Genomic DNA, 22,988 nt, shown 5'->3' on the forward strand with positions numbered 1-22,988 from the left:
TTGTTAGCCTGTCTCAAAGCGCTGTGTGTGGTTAGGTCATTTGTTCATGTGCACAGAGATCAGGTGCCCAAATCAGATCTTTATGGATCAGCTGTGGCTTTACGTATGGAGTTTTGTCAGACGCTTGGCCAAGTGTGAACTTCGCGGAGCTATATGCTCTATATTACAATCTTAGGTGAGTCTGTCGTCAGATAAACTGCATGTTCTCGAATACAGCGTAAAACATATATATATATATATATATAACCTGTGGTCAGGAATATATAACCGGCCTTGGTCAGGAATTTGGTATATTCTTTGCTTGCCTGGGTGAGAATAATTGGTCGATGGCCACTTGTTTTCGATAAATAAGGTCTCAACTCATAAAACTTACGGCTATAGTAAAAGTGAGAGATTGCTGAGTATGTGGAATTAAACAACAATCAAATAAATAAATAAGTAAATAAATAATAAATCAAATGACATCAGGGACTACTAAAGGAGTACATTTATGTCTAGGTTTTCGGCTAGAGAACCCATAGTTTACCAACATGCTTCATCTGTTCAGTGGTCAATTAAGTATAATGTTCTAAATGCGATAGAAACGCACGGGTATAATGCAAACCCCAAAGTGCGATGATTTTATCGACCTTGGGGTATTTTAAAATCTGTCTCTAATATGTATTAATTAAGCGGTTCACACCTTCAAAATGAAAAATCATTCAGTTACGTGTTAACATACTCGTAAAACTAGAATTTATGTGCAAGTATCTACCAGCCTGATACTTGTTTGCATGCTGCGGACATAAAGCGGGCAACATGGCAAAGCATGAGAAGACTGTTGTTTCCTAATTGCTTGTCGGTGGTCTTGCTCCTGCAGTGAATTGATCAGCGTTCTGATGTGATACTTTAGCTTGTCAAACTTTATTAACACTTTAAGGCACCTAATACTCATGAACTAATAATCATGTTCGCTATCAGCTGTATAAAACAAGATTATGTCAGTAACTCATCGTGCTGTTCTACGAGACTATCGCATCGTTGCCCGTCATATCAGAAGAGAACTACAAACAGGGACAAAGCAATTTGACTGTTCTGATTAGGCAAAATGACCTGTACGGTCACTTCACCTGTCAAAATAGAAACCTCAACCGAGCTGCTAGAGTTCATAGAAGGAATTAAAATGACAACGTGCAAATGTTTGTTCCTGCTCGACATTTCGAATCTCGGATTCCATGGCGTCTCTGAGAAGTCATCAGGTTCTTTTTCCTTTGGACAAGATGTGGGTACCTTGAAACTAAACTATAGACGTGTACACAAGGCTTATGGTTACTCAACCTAAGGCACGACGTATTTGTACCTGGTGCATAGACTTTGAGCATCTGCGCATAAGGTATGTAAGCCACGTCTCTTACATATTACATGTATCTAATACCTTGGTCTTTTTTCTTAAGTATTCATTCTGTACCTCTGGTACTTGTGTTGTGTACCTATGACGTCATAAGCTTTATCCTGTGTATGAAAGGCTCTGTGAGTACATGTAAGGTACAGACTTTATATATCTATGGATAAGCTTTGGATAACTTGGGGTATGTGTGTGTGCAGCTTGTCACCTGTGCAGTAGAGATTCTGCGTTTCGGTCATAAAGTAGGTATACAGACTGTATGTATGGGGATATTTACGCGTGCTCTTTGCTTGTGTTTTTTCTGTCTTCTGTTTTACTGTATAGTGGATAGTACACGATGATGTCAAATACAAATATTTTATTGTTTGTGAAAGCCCCTCTTTTCTTGGGTGTGTGTACTGAGGGTAGATATCAACGGCTGGGAAATTACGACTATATGTCATTACCTTCAACTGTCTGCTGGTACAGCGTTCCATAGGGGCATGCTGGCACCATCAGGCGACCATTACCCGAGTGCGCACACTCATTACGCCATCTCCTTATGGCGATGTAATGTGATCAACTACGCTAATCACGTCCAATGTCTGCTTGTACTCAATAAACAAATGTAATCCCAGGCTACATGATCTTTCTGATTACTTCGCCATGGCGGTTCCGATGCGCCATTATTTCTACGATTTTCAATTTGTTCGCTAATTCACGCCTTGGAGACATTGGGATATATTTGGAGTAACATCTCTTAGTGCAGTGGCCACATCTGGAAGCAGCGATAACTGGTCATTTATTGTGCAGCTTGCTAATGACGTCCATACCACAGAATCGGGAAGGTGGTATATCAGCTTTTGCAGCAGTATATCGGCAGGTTGCAATGCGTGTACAACACCGTGCCATATGGCGGACGGTATCCTAGTACGGTTTTAACAATGCACATGATTGTGGAATGATGATGTGTGTTTGTAAATGAGAAGTGATATGGTTGGCACAAGTAGTAGTACGATACTTTGTAGGTCTGTACTAGTACATTTGCAACACTGCTTGTGTCTGTACTGGTACATTTGGAACACTGGCGGTTGGTCTGTACTAGTGCATTTGGAACACCTGTTGTGGGTCTGTTCTAGTGCATTTGTAACCTTGGTTGTGGGTCTGTACTAGTACATTTATAACACTGGTTGCAGGTTTGTACTAGTGCATTTGTAACTCTGGTTGGGGGTCTGAACCAGTGCATTTGTAACACTGGTTGTTTGTCTGCACTAGTACATCTGTAAGACTGGTTGTGGGTTTGTACTAGTACATTTGGAACACCAGTTGCGGGTCTGTACTAGTGCATTTGTAACACTGGTTGTGTGGGTCTGGAGTAGTGCATTTGTAACAATGGTTGTGTATGTACTAGTACATTTGTAACACTGGTTGTTTGTCTACACTGGTATATTTGTAACACTGGTTGTGGATCTGTATTAGTGTGGGTCATTATTAGTGCGTTTGTAATTCTCGTTGTGGCCCGTATTAGTACATTTGTAAAACTAGCTGTGTGTGTACTAGTACATTTGTAGCACTGGTAGTGGGTCTGTACTAGTCTATTCGTAAAACTGTTTGTGGGTCTGTACCAGAACATTTGTAACACTGGTTGTTGATCTCTACTTGTACATTTGTAACTCTGCTTTTGGGTCTGTACTAGAACATTTGTGACACTGGTTGTGGGTGTGTATTAGTACATTTGTAACACTGCTTGTGGGTTTGTACTGGTGCATTTGTAACACTGGTTGCGGGTTTATATTAATACATTTGTAACACTGGTTGTTTGTCTGCACTAGTACATCTTTAAGACTGGTTGTGGGTTTGTACTGGTACATTTATAACACTAGTTGCAGATCTGTACTAGTGCATTTGTAACACTGGTCGTGGGCCTGTAACAGTATATTAGTAACACTGGTTGTGTATGTATTAGTACATATGTAACACTGGTTGTTTGTCTGCACCAGTACATTTGGAACACTGGTTGTGGGTCTGTACGAGTACATTTGTAACACTCGCTGTAGGTCTGTACTAGTACAGCTGTAACCCTGGTTTTATTAGTGCATTTGTAACTCTCGTTGTGGCCCTATATTAGTACAATTGTAAAACTGGCTGTGTGTGTACTAGTACATTTGTAACACTGCTAGTGGGTCTGTACTAGTCTATTCGTAAAACTGTTTGTGGGTCTGTACCAGAACATTTGTAACACTGGTTGTTGATCTGTACTAGTACATTTGTAACTCTGGTTGTAAATCTGTACTACAACATTTGTAACACTGGTTGTGGGTCTGTACTTGTACATTTGTAACACTGGTTGTGGGTCTGTATTAATACATTCATGACTCGGCTTTTGAGTCTGTATCAGTGCATTGTAAATGCGATTGTTGATCTGTTGATTTATTTATTTATTTGATTGGTGTTTTACGCCGTACTCAAGAATATTTCACTTATACGACGGCGGCCAGCATTATGGTGGGTGGAAACCGGGCAGAGCCCGGGGCAAACCCACGACCATCAACAGGTTGCTGGCAGACCTTCCCACTTACGGCCGGAGAGGAAGCCAGCATGAGCTGGACTTGAACTCACAGCAACCGCATTGGATCTGTTGACCTGGTGTATTTGTAACACTAGTTGTGGGTCAGCCCTAGTACACTTGTAACAATTGTTGTGGGTGTGTACTAGTACATTGATAACACTAGTTGTTGGCTTGTATTAATACATTTGTGACTCTGCTTGTGGCTTTGCACTGATACATTTGGAACTCTGGCTGTGGGTCTGTGTTAGTACATTTGTAGCACTGGTTGTGTCTGTACCAGTACATTTGTAACACTGGTTGTACTAGTCTATTGGTAACACTGGTTGTGGGTCTGTATTAGTACATTTGTAACTTTGGTCGTGAGTCTTTACTAGAGCATTTACAACACTGGTTGTGAGCCTATACTAGTACATTTCTAACACTGGTTGTGTATCTGTACTAGTACATTTGTGACTCGGCTTGTAACATTATATTTGTAACTGTGATTGTTGAACTGTTCTGGTGCATTTGTAACTAGTGTGTCTGTACTAGTACATGTGTAACACTGGTTGTTTGTCTGTACTGGTACATTTGTAACACTGGTTGTTTGTCTGCACTAATACGTTTGTAACACTGGTTGTGTCTTACTAGTGCATTCGTAAAAATGGTTGTGGATCTGTAAAAGTGCGTTTATAACACTACATCTTATTTAGGGAAGGCATTAGTATATTTGTAAAGAACAGATGGAGACTGTGAGTGAGTGGTATCAAATGTGTTGTGTTTTGTGTGAATGGCACTAGGCGCATAAGTCGTGTTCTTTTATAAATAAAATAAAGTTGAGTGTTGACTTTGTAGGATATCGTGAATTATTTCTATGGCGGCCAGGTGGGATGTACAAGATGTGAGGGTTGTACACGTCGGAGCGAAAATGTAAGTGTACCAGGTGAGAGGTTTTGGCGAGTGGTACCAGCCGTGTTAGATGTTACTATCATAGGTACATTGTATGTGAGTGCACCAAGTGAGAGGTTTTGGCGAGTGGTCCCAGCCGAGTTAGATGTTGCTCTCATAGTTACATTGTATGTGAGTGTACCAGGTGAGAGGTTTTTGCGAGTGGTACGAGCCGTGTTAGATGTTGCTGTGATAGGTACATTGTATGTGAGTGTACCAGGTGAGAGGTTTTTGCGAGTGGTACCAGTCGTGTTAGATATCGCTGTGATAGGTACATTGTATGTGAGTGTACCAGGGGTGAGGTTTTGGAGAGTGGTCCCAGCCGTGTTAGGTATCGCTATCATAGGTACATTGTATGTGAGTGTACCAGGTGAGAGGTTTGGCGAGTGGTACCAGCCGTGTTAGATGTTGATATCATAGGTACATTGTATGTGAGTGTACCAGGCGTGTTAGATGTTGCTGTGATAGGTACATTATATGTGAGTGTACCAGGGTGAGGTTTTGGCGAGTGGTACGAGCCATGTTAGATGTCGCTGTCATAGGTACATTGTAATTGGATGTACCAGGCGAGAGAATTTGGCGAGTTGTACCAGCCATGTTAGATGTCGGTGTGATAGGTACATTGTATGTGCGTGTACCAGGGATGAGGTTTATTTTTTTATTTTATTTATGTCACCAATATATATAATAAACATTATGGATGCGTTCTGTATACATGTATATACATATACGTACATATTCAATGTAACGTAAGTATAGGTGTGAGGATTTTGAGAGTCGTACCTGCCATGTTAGTTTTCTTTATGGTAAGTATTTGTTGCACTAGGTATGGGGTATTCTTAGAAACGTATTGAGCGTATTATGATGTCAACATCTCATGGGGGAAATACAGATAATGACGACACTCCCCGAGCATAAAATGGAATTTTGTTCTCATGAAACTATTCATTAGGAATCGGCGTGTGTGTTTTAAAGTGTTTAAGTTCGTCTTGTGAATATGGCCATTTGTAACTGTAGTGTCACGCAAGTACGAAAGTAACTGTGAAGTGAAGATGTCACCATCATGACAATACTGCCCTCTGGCTCTTCACCAACGCATTGTCATCGCTTTGGAGCCAAGGCCCTGGCTGTATATTTAGTCTGCCAGGCGTGTCAACGGCCCATCCAATCAGACTTCCAGGCCAAATTGATGAACTGTAAGGTGATTAAGCAATGGATCGGCTAATGGCCCAAAGCATCGTACGGAGGCTTTGCTCGGTTTCTCCGACATTATGTGATCAAAAAGCTCCGGTTTTAACAAAGGCCCGCCACCTTCAACAGACGTTATGGCTAAAACGTGTTAACGCTTGGATGAACTTGTGATTAACCAGCATTAACTGAGTCAGCCTTTTGGACGATTTAGAGTTACCCTTTATTCGAAATTTTTCTTTACCCTGACAATCTGTAATCAGTGGAACAATTTTTTTATTACAAACATTGTTATCATTCTGTTTGGCCATTTACTGTGTTGTAAACGATATCAGTTTTAGTTGAATGAAATCTGGTATCTTTAATAAGAATGGCAGTTACGTGTATTATCCATATATTCACACCACGAGCTTCTTTTCACCAACAATTCCATGGAACACGACATACTCGGAAACTACAACAAATGAGCCGTTTGCGGGTGGCGCTGCCCTCATCTGGCCTAGCACCGTGGTCAGTGCATTAAAGGCTCTGGTGATAGATTCCGGTACTAAGGTGAGAGACACGCTTCAGGCGACCTGGCCTTTAAATTGTACATAACGTAGGCCCAGGATGGCGCCTAGACTGTCATATGCTTTCATTTTCATTTGTCCTGTAGGCTGCATGACAGCAAGAGAACGTCGCTAATGTTTTGACCTGTTCACAACGCCTAGAGTACTTGACATGAATTTGACCCGAGTGTAAGTGGCATGACTTTGACATGTTGACACCATGGAATAGACTTTGGCTTGTGCATAACGCCTAAAGTACATCACATGTCTTTGGCATGTTCATGGCGACAAGAACGACATAGTGTAATGACAGGTGCCTATGATAACGTAGGCTCTGATCTATGAATGACAATAAAGCTGCGAAATTCAATTTTTCCAATAACTCATGCTATACATAATCTGTGACATACGATTTGACTTTACACGGCCCGACCTAGAGTACGTGGCATACAGTTTTTGGCATGTTCATGACACCTGGAGCACGTAGCATACACTTTGGCCTGCAGATTACATTGTGCCAGGAGTACGTGACAAGCACTTTGGCCTGTAGACAACATGGCGCCAAGAGTACGTGACATACACTTTGGCCTGCAGATTACATTGTGCCAGGAGTGCGTGACAAGCACTTTGGCCTGTAGACAACATGGCGCCAAGAGTACGTGACATACACTTTGGCCTGCAGATTACATTGTGCCAGGAGTACGTGACAAGCACTTTGGCCTGTGGACAACATGGCGCCAAGAGTACGTGACATACACTTTGGCCTGCAGATTACATTGTGCCAGGAGTACGTGACAAGCACTTTGGCCTGTAGACAACATGGCGCCAAGAGTACGTGACATACACTTTGGCCTGCAGATTACATTGTGCCAGGAGTACGTGACAAACCCTTTGGCCTGTAGACTAAATGGCGCCAAGAGTACGTGACATACACTTTGGCCTGTAGACTACATGGCGCCAAGAGTGCGTGACATACACTTTGGCCTGTAGACTACATGGCGCCAAGAGTACGTGACATACACTTTGGCCTGTAGGCTACATGGCACCAAGAGTACGTGACATACACTTTGGCCTGTAGACTACATGGCGCCAAGAGTACGTGACATACACTTTGGCCTGTAGGCTACATGGCACCAAGAGTACGTGACATACACTTTGGCCTGTAGGCTACGTGACGCCAGGAGTAGGTGACATACACTTTGGCCTGTAGACTACATGGCGCCAAGAGTACGTGACATACACTTTTGACCTGTAGACTACATGCCGCCAAGAGTACGCGTCATACACTGTAGCCTGTAGACTACATGGCACCAAGAGTACGTGACAAACGCTTTGGCCTGTAGACTATATGGCGCCAAGAGTACGTGACACGCTTTAACCTGTTCACAACGCCTAAAATTCGTGACACACTTTGGCATGTCCATGACATCTAAAGTACGTGACATAAAGTTTGTTCTGTACATGACGCGTAAGATGTGTTGCATATTTTGGTATGTTCATGGTGTCTAGAGTTTTTTTCTATGACATAGATTTTCGTCTGTATATTGCACCTAGAGTACGTAGCAAAGACGTTCGTGTGTATATGGTGCCTGAAATGGAATGGTGTAGTGATAGCTAAACCGTAGATGATAACGTGCATGGTGTCTGTGATGACAAAGGTTCTGATCGATCAATGACAATGAAGCTTCGAATTCAATTGTCCGAATAACTGAAATCTTTTTGGCCTGTCACTTCCAGATGAGATAAAAACTCATTCACAGTGGCTAAAATTCTTTAGCACACACCTATTGGGTTTTATCTGTTCCGGAGGTGGCTGTCATCGTCTAGGGACTAAACCATGTGACTGAATTCAGCCTATCGGAGGACAGAATGTACGGAGAAGCCGCCCTGAAATATAATAAAGAACGTTATCAGCCGCTGGAAAATGTGAAATGGAAGATTACGAATAGTGGCGCAGTGAAAAATACGTATAAGATAAGACAAGTACATTTTCACCCCAAACAAATGCATAGCATGGAATGTAAACATAAATTGTGAATCTTAAAGAACCATATAACCATGCACTTCTAATTAAGCATGCCCGGTTTCCTCCCACCATAATGCTGGCCGCCGTCGTCGTATAGGTGAAATGTTCTTGAGTACGGCGTGAAAACGCCAATCAAATACATAAATGAGTTAATCATGATGTATCAAGGGAGATAATCACCAGTATACTATAGCCCGAAGTTTGCTCCCCTTGATTTCAATGCGATCGAAACCCGGTTTTATAGATACTGATACTTACTACGGTTAGATTCGCAATCTGAATCACTTGTAACTGAGATAAATGCTTGTCCCATAACTAACGAACTCTTGGCATACAAAGGTCTCTCTGTTGGTGAAGTTTTGTTCTATTCCTGCAATGGGAACGGTAAACCAGATTCAATGTTGTCAGTGTGTTGGTTTTGAAGAATTGATTATGGAGAGCGCGGCTGTAAGAGGGTCTCCACTCAGTGACAGACCAATACTCAGCCGTCCATTCTAATATACATACATCCGCCCTCAACAGTAGCCAGTTGAAAACACCCATGTTTGCTTGGCAGTCTTCGCAGAGACGTCCAGGTGGAATTGACGGATTTAATCAAGATGCTTGAGTCGAGCTGTCTCTGAACTGTCAGAGGGACAGTCATGTGTTGGTGAGAAGGGGAGGGTGGGGGAGGGGGGGGGGGGGGGGGGGTCGGGCACAGGCATTGCGAGACGATTCGAGAAAAGCGAACACAGACAACTTGCCAGACACTATCTCTTTGGCAGCTCTCTCAGGGGAGCTGGGATGCCATTGCAATTCACTATGTTTTTCACAAAGCGAAACCTGAACCCATAGATGAGCCAGGCTAAGTCCAATGGTAAACGTAATATCAATGGTAGAAAGACAATAGGTTATAGGTATTAGGATGGGATGATGACAGATTCGAACAGTAATATCACATGCGCCAGACAAACACTTTACAGTAGCAAAAATAACACTGCCTTTTGATTTGATTCACTGGTTTAGTCGTCACCAAATACGTACCACAGTGTGCTACTGACTGACGAAAGCATTAACTTCATCAGACATTGTGAAAGGCTCATCAAGATGTCTTGTCAAGACAGCTCTGATATATACAAATTTTCCCATCAAGTTGCTTATTTCTGGCTCGCCTTTAGGGAGTCAGTTGAAGATATCGGGGATATGGTATTGTGAATTTTGATCACCATAAATATTGATCTAGAGAAAGATGTTTTGGAGAAACAGTTGATTCGTAGGAGATTGTTTTGTGTAAGACTGTATAATGGAGGAAAACCCATCCTCGGTGCATTGCTTAATAATATAAGTAACTTCTGCGCAATAAAGTACAACACATCTGTGCGTCAGGGGATTTTTACTGGTCATAATTCTACAAAGGCCGTTTATAACACAACATTAGAATTTATACTTTTACCTTCTATCCATACACGCTCCAGAATTGGTAGACAACAATTCCAGAGAGCTAAGCAATTAACTGAAACAACTGAAAGTTGTGATGGTGATGAGAAAATAGCGTGTGTTTCATCCCTATACTGTGACAGTCTAGAATTCGCAACTGTGCTTTTTGGTGACTGCTGTTACATACAAGTTCTGTGTGAATTTCGCTAGAAGGCGATGTCTGATTGCTGTTTGTCCCTTGCAAAGATCGGCATCGGCTTGATATCGGCCCATATCTAGACACCTTTCCTAATACCGGTAACGACCGTACGTGGGAAGGTCTGTCAGCAGCCTGCGGATGTTCATGGGTTTCCCCCGGGCTCTGCTCGGTTTCCTCCCACCATAATGCTGGCCGCCGTCGCATAAGTGAAATATTCTTGAGTACGGCGTAGAACACCAATTAAATAAATAAATAAATAAATAAATAATACCGGTACCCGTCTATTCTTGAAAAGAAGCGGTCGGTTTGACAAAGGATTGACGTCACCACAAGCATTTAAAGTCATCTAAAAGGAGAAAGTTGTATGGTCTCCCCAGATAGCTCACTGGGATATTTTAATGCCTTGCGTTCGTGAGTTCTAATCCCGCTCTGCTGTAAACCAAACGAAGGTGCACTCAGGTGGTACAAGTCGTCACCCTTCACCATTCACACCACTAACTCTCACGTGTGGATTCTTGAAAACAAATCAACTGCTCGGACAATAGCATGCCGTCACAGCAAACGTTTTAGACAGGGTAACGTATGGGACACGATCGTTGAGGAAGCGTCGTGTCTAACAAAACAATACCCGTGTATTAAAGGACTTCGAAGACATATTATCTTTCTTGTATTTTGTTCGTTTTATTTACTGCACAAAGTTTTGTCGCTTCAGAGAAAATATTATCTGTATATTGAAGTAATGAAATCACGATTTCACTATTGTATTGTTAATACATTCACTCATGAAACCACCTTTTCCACTAATAGGCTTGCAGCAGAGTGTCTCGTGAGAATCCAAGAACCACCTAAGGTATAATAAAAGCCAAAGCCCAGCGAAACTAAATTTGAAGTCGCTATTTAGTAACCTGTTCCTATCTTTAGCATAGGCTAATATATTCAGAAACTGGGTAAGCGTAGATTAGAGATATTTAAACAAAGCACAAGCTAGTCATTAAATGCAGAGGTTTCTATCTTTCTAAGGTCTCCTCCATTTGTTAACATTTATGTTGAAATCAGCTGAACGACAATGTCGTTGTATTTTACTGTCCTAAGGTCACAAATGATGGCATCATTGCGTGCGTCACAGGACGGGTCGTAAATGTAGCCACCCACAGTGTACCTACGTAGGTCGACCTTTGTTTAATATGGCACCGGGATGTGTAAATCAGTTTAGAGTGGAACTTGTACATTAAAGGAAATTGCAAATTTGCAATATCCGCCAGGTTTATTAAACCTCGTGCAATATTAATTAATAATATGACTTTTCCAGACGAATATCAAAAAAACAAAGTTACATAGTGACATTAACAATGTTGGGTCAAAAGTCATTAATTGAGAACATGAAGAACATCAGACAAGTACACAACTTGCACTACATGGTTACAACAGTAGTCCATCACTTGCATGAGAGAGTGAACGGTCTGGCCCACATGACGGCATTAAGACCTTGTACATCGCTATCATATCACTGGTATTGGCACAGATCCATTAGCCATCTGAAAGAGTTGTATATAAATATTATGTATACAGTAAATATAGGTACAGTTTGTCTTAATCAATGTTTTCTTCATCGACATTGAACAGTCCTTAAATTTACGTAGAATAGCATTTCTTCCAATACATACAGCTTTCTACGCTGTCAGTTAAATCCAGGGCAATAACACGGTCTAAGTACATGTAGCTGTTTTACAACAGGAATTTGTACTCTCAAGCCTAAAGAAGGAGGAGTGACGTCTTTCTATACCTTTAAAGCTACGGCCTGTTTTTGGCGATGATGGCATGTGACATTGAGTTGTCAGATATCCAGCAATTGGTGAACAGTCTTAGCAGATGGACAGAGTAGACATTAATTGACAGCGTGATGAAAATAGTTATAAAATACGCCGGCTATATTACACTCAACCTTCAAAGTTCCGTCCACTTCGTGAAAATAGACAGAACACAATGCAGGCGATAAAATTCGATGAGCTTCACTTCAGGAACAATATGGAGGTTTGATATCAATACACCCTATGCGGTATCTGTAATTTGGACATTGAACCAAACATATAACCAAGAAACAATATTCAGTGTAGTTTCTCTTTCAATCAGTTGATTTCTGGCGCAGCTTCCAAAAACTGACCATGTCAAGAACCTTGCTAGTATCCATAAAGGTAATCAAAACTGTAAAAGCTAGTACTTGGTACACTCTTGTTACACATGATGTATACACTGGTCTGGACTAAATTTTATCTAAATAAAGTAAATTCACATTATCTGAAATAATACATTCAACTATTTTAGACAAAATAGTAGAAGCGGTAATTGGCCTTTAATTGCCAGAGCTATTATACCCGAATTGTTTTAATGACAGGCGTTATAACTAATTGTCTCATACCTTTAGGCACATCGCCTTATACTGGCATTGAGCACAAGTGATCGACAAATAACACAGAAGAATATTTTGTAGATGTTTCGCTGTAACACTATCAGTACCTTCTGATTTATAAGTTTTCGTGTTCCTATGAATGCCACACATTTGAGAGGCAAAAGATGCATGCAAACTCTCAGCCACATGTGGCTGTGGTTTTGCGTACCAACATTAATCTACTTATTTCTCTGTACAAGGACAATTCCAGTTTTCCCGTCTGCATCATCATGGGAGTGGTGTGCCCTTGCAGTTGGTTATCTTGACCTTTCTCCAGAGGTCACTGGGAGAATCGTGATACATCTGGGCTGCCATCCTATCAGCACGAATCATTTTATTTTAACTGACGTAAACCACTCCTTAGTATGATGTATAGTGTCCGAAATGGGATCACTATGAGGCCTATCGTGCACTTGTTATCATCATCAAAGCAGATCTAGAAGATGCATATGTCTGAACATGGTAGCAGTGTGAGATATAGTGTTTGTTAAAAGCTCAAACTCATTATATGTTATGTACACCCATAGATAACCCCACATTAAGAGTTTTGCCATAGAACATATTAACTGCATATGTTTTTTCTCATGATTCTTTCCTCCGTGTGCGGTTTACTGTTGATCGAGTACCGTATGTTTTTGGGGATTTTTTTTTTCATGACTTTTTCCTCTCTATGGATTTTTTTGTTGACAGAGTGTATGTTTTTCTTGTGACCCTTTTCATTAGCTAGGAGATTTACTGATGACTGGATATATGCTGGGTATATGTCCCCATGCTTTGTACCTCACCACTTGGAGCACATTGACTAATGGTGACCTGTCAAACCCCTCTCAGCAGGAACTTGATGTCGTTTCATTAACGTCAAATGTTCCTTTCCCAGCTCATCATGATGACATCACATTAAAAACAGTACGACGTTACAGTAGAAACTGATACCTTGTAACGGTGTAGACGTTATGTTACAATCCATCCTTGACATAATGACATGAGGTCCTGCTTCTCACCTCCCCGCTCTGTGTTATTTCTCACAACTCATAACCTTATGTTAATCTCTTCGGTGGCCTAATGGTTGGAGCGTCCACATCGGTCGGTAGATCCCCGGGATCAAACCAGGGTCAGGTCATACCAAAGACTTTATAAATAGCACTTGCTGCTGACTTGCCTGGCGTTCAGCGCTGAGAGGTTAGCGCAAGGAAACTTGACCGGTTGGCCCGGTGTCGGTATACTGCGACTTGGTGGGGTGTCATGTCTGGTGTCTTCGGCTTGATACTTCACTTTGACGGCATGGATTCGTCCTTCCGCAAGAACACACAATATATGTACACACGTCTAATGAACCCTTGTCGTTGTATGACTGAAAAATTGTCAGATAAGACGTTAAACCCCATGCATAGATGTATACAAACATTCCAGTATGTGGATTAAATCTCGACCAAGTGTATGTTATTTTCGAATTATTCGCATCTCAGAATGAGGTTATTAATTATTAAAAACTATTAATTACGATGTCAAAACACGAGCATGCATACATACACACACTTTAGAATGAGGTTTGCTGCGGGACATCTGAACAGAGCGTATGTTACATGTATTTTCCCATGTCAGACTTCAGAGCGAGATTTGCTGAAGGACATCATGACTGAGCGTATGTTATTTTCCCATAAGTCACAAATCAGACTGAAGATCGATGTGGGACATCATAGCTGAGCGTATGTTATTTTCCCATAAGTTACAAATCAGACTGAATATTGATGTGGGAAATCATGACTGAGCGAATGTTATTTTCCAATAAATCACAAATCAGAATGAAGATCGATGTGGGACATCATAGCTGAGCGCATGTTGTTTTCCCATAAGTTACAAATCAGAATGAATATTGATGTGGGAAATCATGACTGAGCGAATGTTATTTTCCCATAAATCACAAATCAGACTGAAGATCGATGTATGACATCATAGCTGAGCGCATGTTGTTTTCCCATAAATCACAGATAAGAATGAAGATCGATGTGGGACATCATGACTGAGCGAATGTTATTTTCCCATAAATCACAAATCAGAATGACGATTGATGTGGGACATCGTAGCTGAGCGTATGTTATTTTCCCATAAGTCACAAATCAGACTGAAGATCGATGTGGAACATCATGACTGAGTGAATGTTATTTTCCCATAAGTTACAAATCAGAATGAATATTGATGTGGGAAATCATGACTGAGCGAATGTTATTTTCCCATAAATCACAAATCAGAATGAAGATCGATGTGGGACATCATGACTGAGCGTATGTTATTTTCCCATAAGTCACAATTCAGGATGACGATTGATGTGGGACATCATGACTGAGCGTATGTTATTTTCCCATAAGTCACAAATCAGAATGAATGTTGATGTGGGAAATCATGACTGAGCGTATGTTATTTTCCCATAAATCACAAATCAGAATGACGATTGATGTGGGACATCATAGCTGAGCGTATGTTATTTTCCCATAAGTCACAAATCAGAATGAATATTGATGTGGGAAATCATGACTGAGCGAATGTTATTTTCCCATAAGTTACAAATCAGAATGAAGATTGATGTGGGACGTCATGACTGAGCGTATGTTATTTTCCCATAAGTCACAAATCAGAATGAATATTGATGTGGGAAATCATGACTGAGCGAATGTTATTTTCCCATAAGTCACAAATCAGAATGAATATTGATGTGGGACATCATGACTGAGCGTATGTTATTTTCCCATAAATCACAAATCAGAATGACGATTGATGTGGGACATCATAGCTGAGCGTATGTTATTTTCCCATAAGTCACAAATCAGAATGAATATTGATGTGGGAAATCATGACTGAGCGAATGTTATTTTCCCATAAGTTACAAATCAGAATGAATATTGATGTGGGAAATCATGACTGAGCGAATGTTATTTCCCCATAAATCACAAATCAGAATGAATATTGATGTAGGACGTCATGACTGAGCGTATGTTATTTTCCCATAAGTCACAAATCAGAATGAAGACTGATGTGGGACATCATGACTGAGCGAATGTTATTTTCCCATGGGGTTTGCTGTAGGACATTATCACTGAGTACATGTTATTTGGCAAAAGTCACACTTCAACATGGGTATTGCCGTGGAAGCATATGCTATTTTTCCAATACCCACACATCTGAATGAATTTTCCTGTGCAACGTCTTGACAGATTGTCACACTTTAGCTGACACATTTGCTAACGGATTGTCGTTTGTATGTTCAGGTCCCATGATCGGTTTGACTGCTGGGTGTCTGGCTGCTGTCATTCTCCTCCTGCTGGGCTTCTACCTTCTCCTCAGACGCTACCGCCTAAAGCGAGCTAAGTCTATGAGTTACGAGCAAATGGGTGGAGAGTACAACACCATCACTCACGCGGAGACGGCTTCTCTGGCACCAGTCAGGTAAGCTACTGTGTCTTAGCCTGACTCAGTCTCTAGTATCGCCAGGTTTTTAAGACGAAGCGAGTGCTACCAGGTTCTGGGTCCTCGCGTGCTAGTAACTACTATACCAAATCGCCACGAGAATTCATCTGATCACTGATTTGTCACATTTTAACGTCCAGGGTCGATTGTTTTTTTAGATAGATGGTTAGAGTCACGCAGTTAAAAATGTTATAAATCTCGCGTGATAATGCCTGAAAACCAAAAGTGCGCCTTGATCCAATAATGTCTGTCTTGGCACTTTATGTCTTTTACATAAAGTCTGCAAGTTTTAAATAGACGTCACGCGCATTAAAATATCCTTGTTTGGAAAAGATGAGAAAAATAATGCTTGCCAGGGTAAGACACGTGTTTGAACATGATTTAGGTGGGTGATGAAATATGAGATGACCAAATAACAAGTTTCATCACTGATGTAGATATTTTCATTGAACGTAGATGTGTATGGAGGGCGTGAAAAACCAACATTTGAAGACTTCACTCCGAAATCCTGTGCGATCTCGTCGGCTCCGTCAGCTAAATACGATATACGAGATCGGTCTTCACCATAACAAACGGGCACTTTCTTTTTAACAAAACTAAATTAACTCTTTCATCTGAACTGTATGTCATTTTTATGTTTCCTCCACCTTTTAACCCTTCTCAGTCATGACTGTGACCAAGGCGATTAAACTTGGAACTGAACCAAGGCTGTGATCATGGTTACTGATCATAGAGCTGAGCTGAGGCTGAGATCAGGTTGCGTAACATTAGCGCTGAACCAAGACTGTGGTCACATCAAATAAACTTTGAACTGAGCTAAGTCTGTGATCATGGCGGTTAAGCGTAGAGCTGAGCCATGGCTTTGATCAGGCCGTTTAAGTTTGGAGCTGAGCCAACGATGTGATCATGGTGATTAAGCTTAGAGCTGAACCACGGCTGTCATCGGGAGGAGTATTTAAGCTTAGAGCTGAGCCAAGGCTGTGGCCAGGGTGATTAACCTTAGCTACGATAAGGATGGTAAAGCTTAGAGCTGAGGCAAGGCTGTGATCAGGGTGGTAAAGTTTAGAACTTAACCAAGGCTGAGATCAGGGCGGTTAAGCTTGGAGCTGAGAAAAGCCTGTGATCAGGCTGGTTAAGTTTAGGACTGAGCCAAGACTGTGATCAGGGCGGTTAAGTTTAAACCTGAACCAAGGCTGAGGTCAGGGCGGTTAAGTTTAGAACTGAGCCAAGACTGTGATCTGGGCGGTTAAGCTTAGAGCTGACCAAGGCTGAGATGAGGGCGGTTAAACTTAGAGCTGACCAAGGCTGAGATGAGGGCGGTTAAGCTTAGAGCTGAGAAAAGCCTGTGATCAGGCTGGTTAAGTTTAGAACTGAGCCAAGACTGTGATCAAAGCGGTTAAGTTTAAACCTGAACCAAGGCTGAGGTCAGGGCGGTTAAGTTTAGAGCTGAGCCAAGACTGTGATCTGGGCGGTTAAGCTTAGAGCTGACCAAGGCTGAGATGAGGGCGGTTAAACTTAGAGCTGACCAAGGCTGAGATGAGGGCGGTTAAGCTTAGAGCTGAGAAAAGCCTGTGATCAGGCTGGTTAAGTTTAGAACTGAGCCAAGACTGTGAGCAGGGCGGTTAAGCTTAGAACTGAACCAAGGCTGTAATCTGGGCAGATAAGTTTAGAACTGGGCTAACGCTGTGATCAGGGCGGTTAAGTTTAGAACTGAGCTAAGGCTGGGGTTAGGGCAGTAAAGCTTAGAACTGAGGCAAGGCTGTGATCAGGGCGGTTAAGTTTAGAACTGAGCTAAGGCTGGGGTTAGGGCAGTAAAGCTTAGAACTGAGCCAAGGCTGTGATCAGGGCGGTAAAGTTTAGAACTGAGCCAAGGCTGTGATCATGGCGGTAAAGCTTAGAACTGAGGCAAGGCTGTGATCAGGGCGGTTAAGTTTAGAACTGTACCAAGGCTGAGGTCAGGGCGGTTAAGCATGGAGCTGAGAAAAGCCTGTGATCAGGGCGGTTAAGTTTAAACCTGAACCAAGGCTGTAATGTGGCCAGAAAAGTTTAGAAATGGGCCAAGGCTGTGATCAGGGCGGTTAAGTTTAAACCTGAACCAAGGCTGTAATGTGGCCAGAAAAGTTTAGAAATGGGCCAAGGCTGTGATCAGGGCGGTTAAGTTTTGAACTGTACCAAGGCTGAGGTCAGGGCGGTTAAGCATGGAGCTGAGAAAAGCCTGTGATCAAGCTGGTTAAGTTTAGAACTGAGCTCAGGCTGAGATCAGGGCGGTTAAGTTTTGAACTGAGCCAAGACTGAGATCAGGGCGGTTAAGCATGGAGCTGAGAAAAGCCTGTGATCAGGCTGGTTAAGTTTTGAACTGAGCCAAGACTGTGATCAGGGCGGTTAAGTTTAAACCTGAACCAAGGCTGTAATGTGGCCAGAAAAGTTTAGAAATGGGCCAAGGCTGTGATCAGGGCGGTTAAGTTTTGAACTGTACCAAGGCTGAGGTCAGGGCGGTTAAGCATGGAGCTGAGAAAAGCCTGTGATAAGGGTGGTTAAGTTTAGAACTGAGCTCAGGCTGAGATCAGGGCGGTTAAGTTTTGAACTGAGCCAAGGCTGAGATCAGGGCGGTTAAGCATGGAGCTGAGAAAAGCCTGTGATCAGGCTGGTTAAGTTTAGAACTGAGCCAAGACTGTGATCAAAGCGGTTAAGTTTAAACCTGAACCAAGGCTGTAATGTGGCCAGAAAAGTTTAGAAATGGGCCAAGGCTGTGATCAGGGCGGTTAAGTTTTGAACTGAGCCAAGGCTGAGATCAGGGCGGTTAAGCATGGAGCTGAGAAAAGCCTGTGATCAGGCTGGTTAAGTTTAGAACTGCGCCAAGGCTGTGATCAGGGCGGTTAAGCTTAGAGCTGAGCTTAGGCTGCGATAAGGGCGGTAAACCTTAGAGCTGACCAAGGCTGGGATCATTGTGGTTAAGCTTGGAGCTGAGCCAAGGCTGGGATCAGGGCGGTTAAGCTTAGAACTAAGCTAAGGCTGCGATAATGACGGTAAAGCTTCGAGCTGAACCAAGGCTGAGGTCAGGGAGGTTAAGCTTAGAACTTAGCTAAGGCTGGGATCAGGGCGGTTAAGCTTGGAACTGAGCTAAGGCTGGGATCAGGGCTCTTAAGCTTAGAACTGAGCTATGGCGGGATGAGGGCGGTTAAGCTTAGAACTAAGCTAAGGCTGGGATCAGGGCGATTAAGCTTAGAACTGGGCTATGGCGGGATCAGGGCGGTTAAGCTTAGAACTGAGCTATGGCTGCGATAATGGCGGTAAGGCTTCGAGCTGAGGTCAGGGTGGTTAAACTTAGAACTGAGCTAAGGCTGGGATCAGGGCGGTTAAGCTTAGAACTGAGCTATGGCGGGATCAGAGCGGTTAAGCTTAGAACTGAGCTATGGCTGCGATAATGGCGGTAAAGCTTGGAAAGCTAAGATAAAGGCGGTATAGATAAGGGCGGAAAAGTTCAGTAAGATAAGGACGGTAAAGCTCAGGCCAAGGCTGTGATCAGGGCGGTTAAGCTTGGAGCTGAGCAGAAGGTGTGATCAAGGGAAGCTGCTTTGTTCATGTGCAGTTACTAAACAATCGTGCCCATGTTTGGGTTGGTTTACATCTGAAACCAAGGCCGCAGTTATTACCCGACACGACTAAAGATGCTTAGTGCAGAGTTGACGCCGGGTTAAATGTGTTATTAACGGTTTGGTCTTTTGACCGCATGATGGAGACACCATAAAATATCTACAAGTTGGGTAAAATTCAACATCTTCTTGCCGTATTTAGCTGCCTGTTAGATCTACCAGCGTTACCATGATTTGATATATGTGTCTAATGGACCAGTGCAACCATGGGTTGACCAGGTGTTGGCTGCAATAGATCCCTAATTAGTCAACGGTCTCCGGGAACTCGCAAAGCCAGCAAGTCACCAAGAACACGTAGAAAATTAACACGGGAAAAGGGATGCAAAAAACGAAGATTGTACTGGAGGAAAATCTGGTTAATTTGATACCAGGAGGTCTCTGCTTATGTTATTGACTCCTTTCTTGGAAAAGCGGCCATGAGCTATTACGGCGTGGTAAGTGTCACTGCTTAAGGTCATTGCCCACCGGTCTACCTATTTATCTGAATTAGACGAACAGCAGGGCCGTCAGCTCTCGGAGAGGGGCTCGGGTGGGAATTGATAGCTTCGTTCTTATTCATCTCTTTCTCTGTCGGAACACAATATCTTGTTTTCTGGTGTGTGACTTGTTCGTACACGCGAATAAACAACAAATAAGGCGAGAAGGGAAGATTTACGACAGCAACAGTGTGTCAGAGTCGAACTGTTGTCGTTCATTGATTTTTTTATCAAACATTTGGGATTACCGAATTATCACCATTACAATATTTGTGTCATGATGTCGCCTAAACACTTGGGATTACCGTATTATCACCTTTACAACGTCTGTGTCATGGTATCCCCCGAACACTTGGGATTACCGTATTATCACCTTTACAACGTTGATGTCATGATATCCCCCAAACACGTGAGATAACCGTATTATCACCTTTACAACGCCTGTGTCATGATATCCCCCATACACTTGGGATAACCGTATAATCATCTTTACAACGTTTGTGTCATGATATCCCCCAAACACTTGGGATTACCGTATTATCACCTTTACAACGTTTGTGTTATGATATCCCCCAAACAGCTTTTAATAACAGATCAATGAAGTTATGTTTCTTCATCGGTGCAGTATGTTTTTTTATATTATGTCCAGCCGCAAAGAAATAATTTAGAAAGCATCAATAATAGGTATAAAACTTGCTCTAAACTTATATTCCATATCAAATTCACAAGACAAGATTCATGATTATAATTCCAAGTTATAAAACATACATATGTGTACATTGGACCAAATCTAGATATCATTTAGAAAGAACAGTAAACAACATCCAGTCCTGTAACAATGAAATAAAGTGCAATTATTGCCTATTACCGTTCATATAAGCACAATATTGTAATGTTAAATTTCAGGCATGCTGTCTGCCTGTGGTTCACCATAAAGGATGGTGTAAACACAGCATTTTGAGTTATTCTAGATCATTTAATTGCTGTTAACTTCACTGCATCTTTTTACCTACTTGGGCTTAAGTTATAGTGCTATGGTAGACTTCGAAGTATGCGACTATTTGAGAATAACCTGGACAGAGGTAAGCCCTCAGAGGCCGTATTTTTCCTATCGTGTGTGACCATTTAGGAACTATCATATGTTCATGGGTGCTGTGATTTTACCCTCCATTCTGTAGTCTTTTATATTTTATATCACAACTGTCAGCCAATGGCTTTTTTTTTCTGTACATGTTTAGATAGTTAATAATATGGACTGTAACATTGTTAGAATAATAACTATTCGAGTCCAGATAAAACATTCTGTCTGCAATACCAGTAATTAATTTTCGCATCTCAGTGCAGTTTTACCTGCATTGTGTTTGTATCCCCAAGTTGTTTCTTTTTAAAAGCCCCTCTGGAGTTAAACATACACCCCTTGAGTCGTGCAAAAGGCACATGTCTTATCTTACGGGCGTTAATTATGCTTGGATGCGGAAAACATGGATAGATATGCTGAACACGGGATTTTCTCCACACTTGCCGTTGTCTTTCACCAGTAAACCTAGCCACCACCTTATAACTCAGATAAATTTGAGCGGGGTGTTAACGCTTTAACCATATACAAAAAATGGCTGGAATTATTATTCTATCATTATTTTGAAATATTAGTTTGTTTTTAGCATTGTGATATGGTTTTACCGTCGCTCATCAAGTAGGGTATATTGCTCATGTTGCTGTGGCAAAAGTTGTGTTGGTATGACCTAAACGATGGCGGTTTTGTCAGTATATTACAGAATCTCGAGGAACGCACCCTATGAGGACAGGACTTCAGCGAATGGATTTGATCATTTGTCATCATTTTGATGTATTAGGCGTTTTCCTGTAGCCATACATTTACGTGGTTATGAAACTTTAATTCACCAGCCAATTGCGTTTAGAACACAAGTTATATTGACATTATATCATGTTTCATTTGTTTGTTGTTTTACAATCGTTTCCAGTCCGGTTAGATCAATAACTGTCAATTATGCTCTGATGCAAATTCTCTCTGTTTGATGTTATCACCTAGTGGCATTTTGATCGTCTATTAACTTTTGCATTTATGGCTGACTACTTTCGGGAATAAAATGATCTCCGTGAAGCGCCTTGTAGCATAACATATGTCTAATCGGAAACTTCCGACAATATCCAGTCTCGACTTTTAGCGAAAATGAAGAGAGAAGAAAATGAAAAAAAATAACTTAGCGCCACCAAGAAGACGATTGAAAACTATATCAAAAATTACCTTCACACATGTGCTTTTAAAACTTTACTGACTAATTTGTGGTTAAATACTAAAGTTTTAAAGTGTGTTTATTGGTAATAATTTTAGTGTTGGATTCCTGTCATGTGAAACTGAAATTTTCTACGCTTACTTTCCACTTTTGTTAATAAAATCTTGTCACGTTTACATGCACTACATGAAGTGTATTACCTACCCATGCATCCCACATTAACCCCCTCCGCCCCCCCCCACCTCCAATCCCGTTGTTACCAGCCGTGTTGTCGAAGGCAATGTCTCTGAGAGTCGAGCTGTGTGTGTTTGACAACACTGAATGTCCACTGTGTCACAACTATGGACACAAGGGTGCTACGGCTGATGCTTGGAAGGAAACACGGCTATTGTCACAACTCTGAACACAAGGGTGCTACGGCTGATGCTTGGGAGAAAACACAGCTATTGTCACAACTCTG

At 41.8% G+C, this 22,988-nt stretch overlaps 1 protein-coding gene across 1 annotated transcript in view; it reads left to right on the top strand.

Annotated features, from left to right (window-relative positions):
* LOC135481972 (synaptotagmin-15-like) overlaps positions 1-22,988 on the top strand; it is an 82,416-nt gene that overhangs the window by 23,259 nt on the left and 36,169 nt on the right. The window contains exon 2 of the mRNA XM_064761767.1: positions 15,946-16,123. Coding sequence (XP_064617837.1) covers positions 15,946-16,123 — 178 coding nt within the window. The remainder of the gene's footprint in view (positions 1-15,945; positions 16,124-22,988) is intronic.

The sequence above is a fragment of the Liolophura sinensis genome, chromosome 1 (assembly GCF_032854445.1).
Source record: "Liolophura sinensis isolate JHLJ2023 chromosome 1, CUHK_Ljap_v2, whole genome shotgun sequence".
Lineage (NCBI taxonomy): Eukaryota > Metazoa > Mollusca > Polyplacophora > Chitonida > Chitonidae > Liolophura > Liolophura sinensis.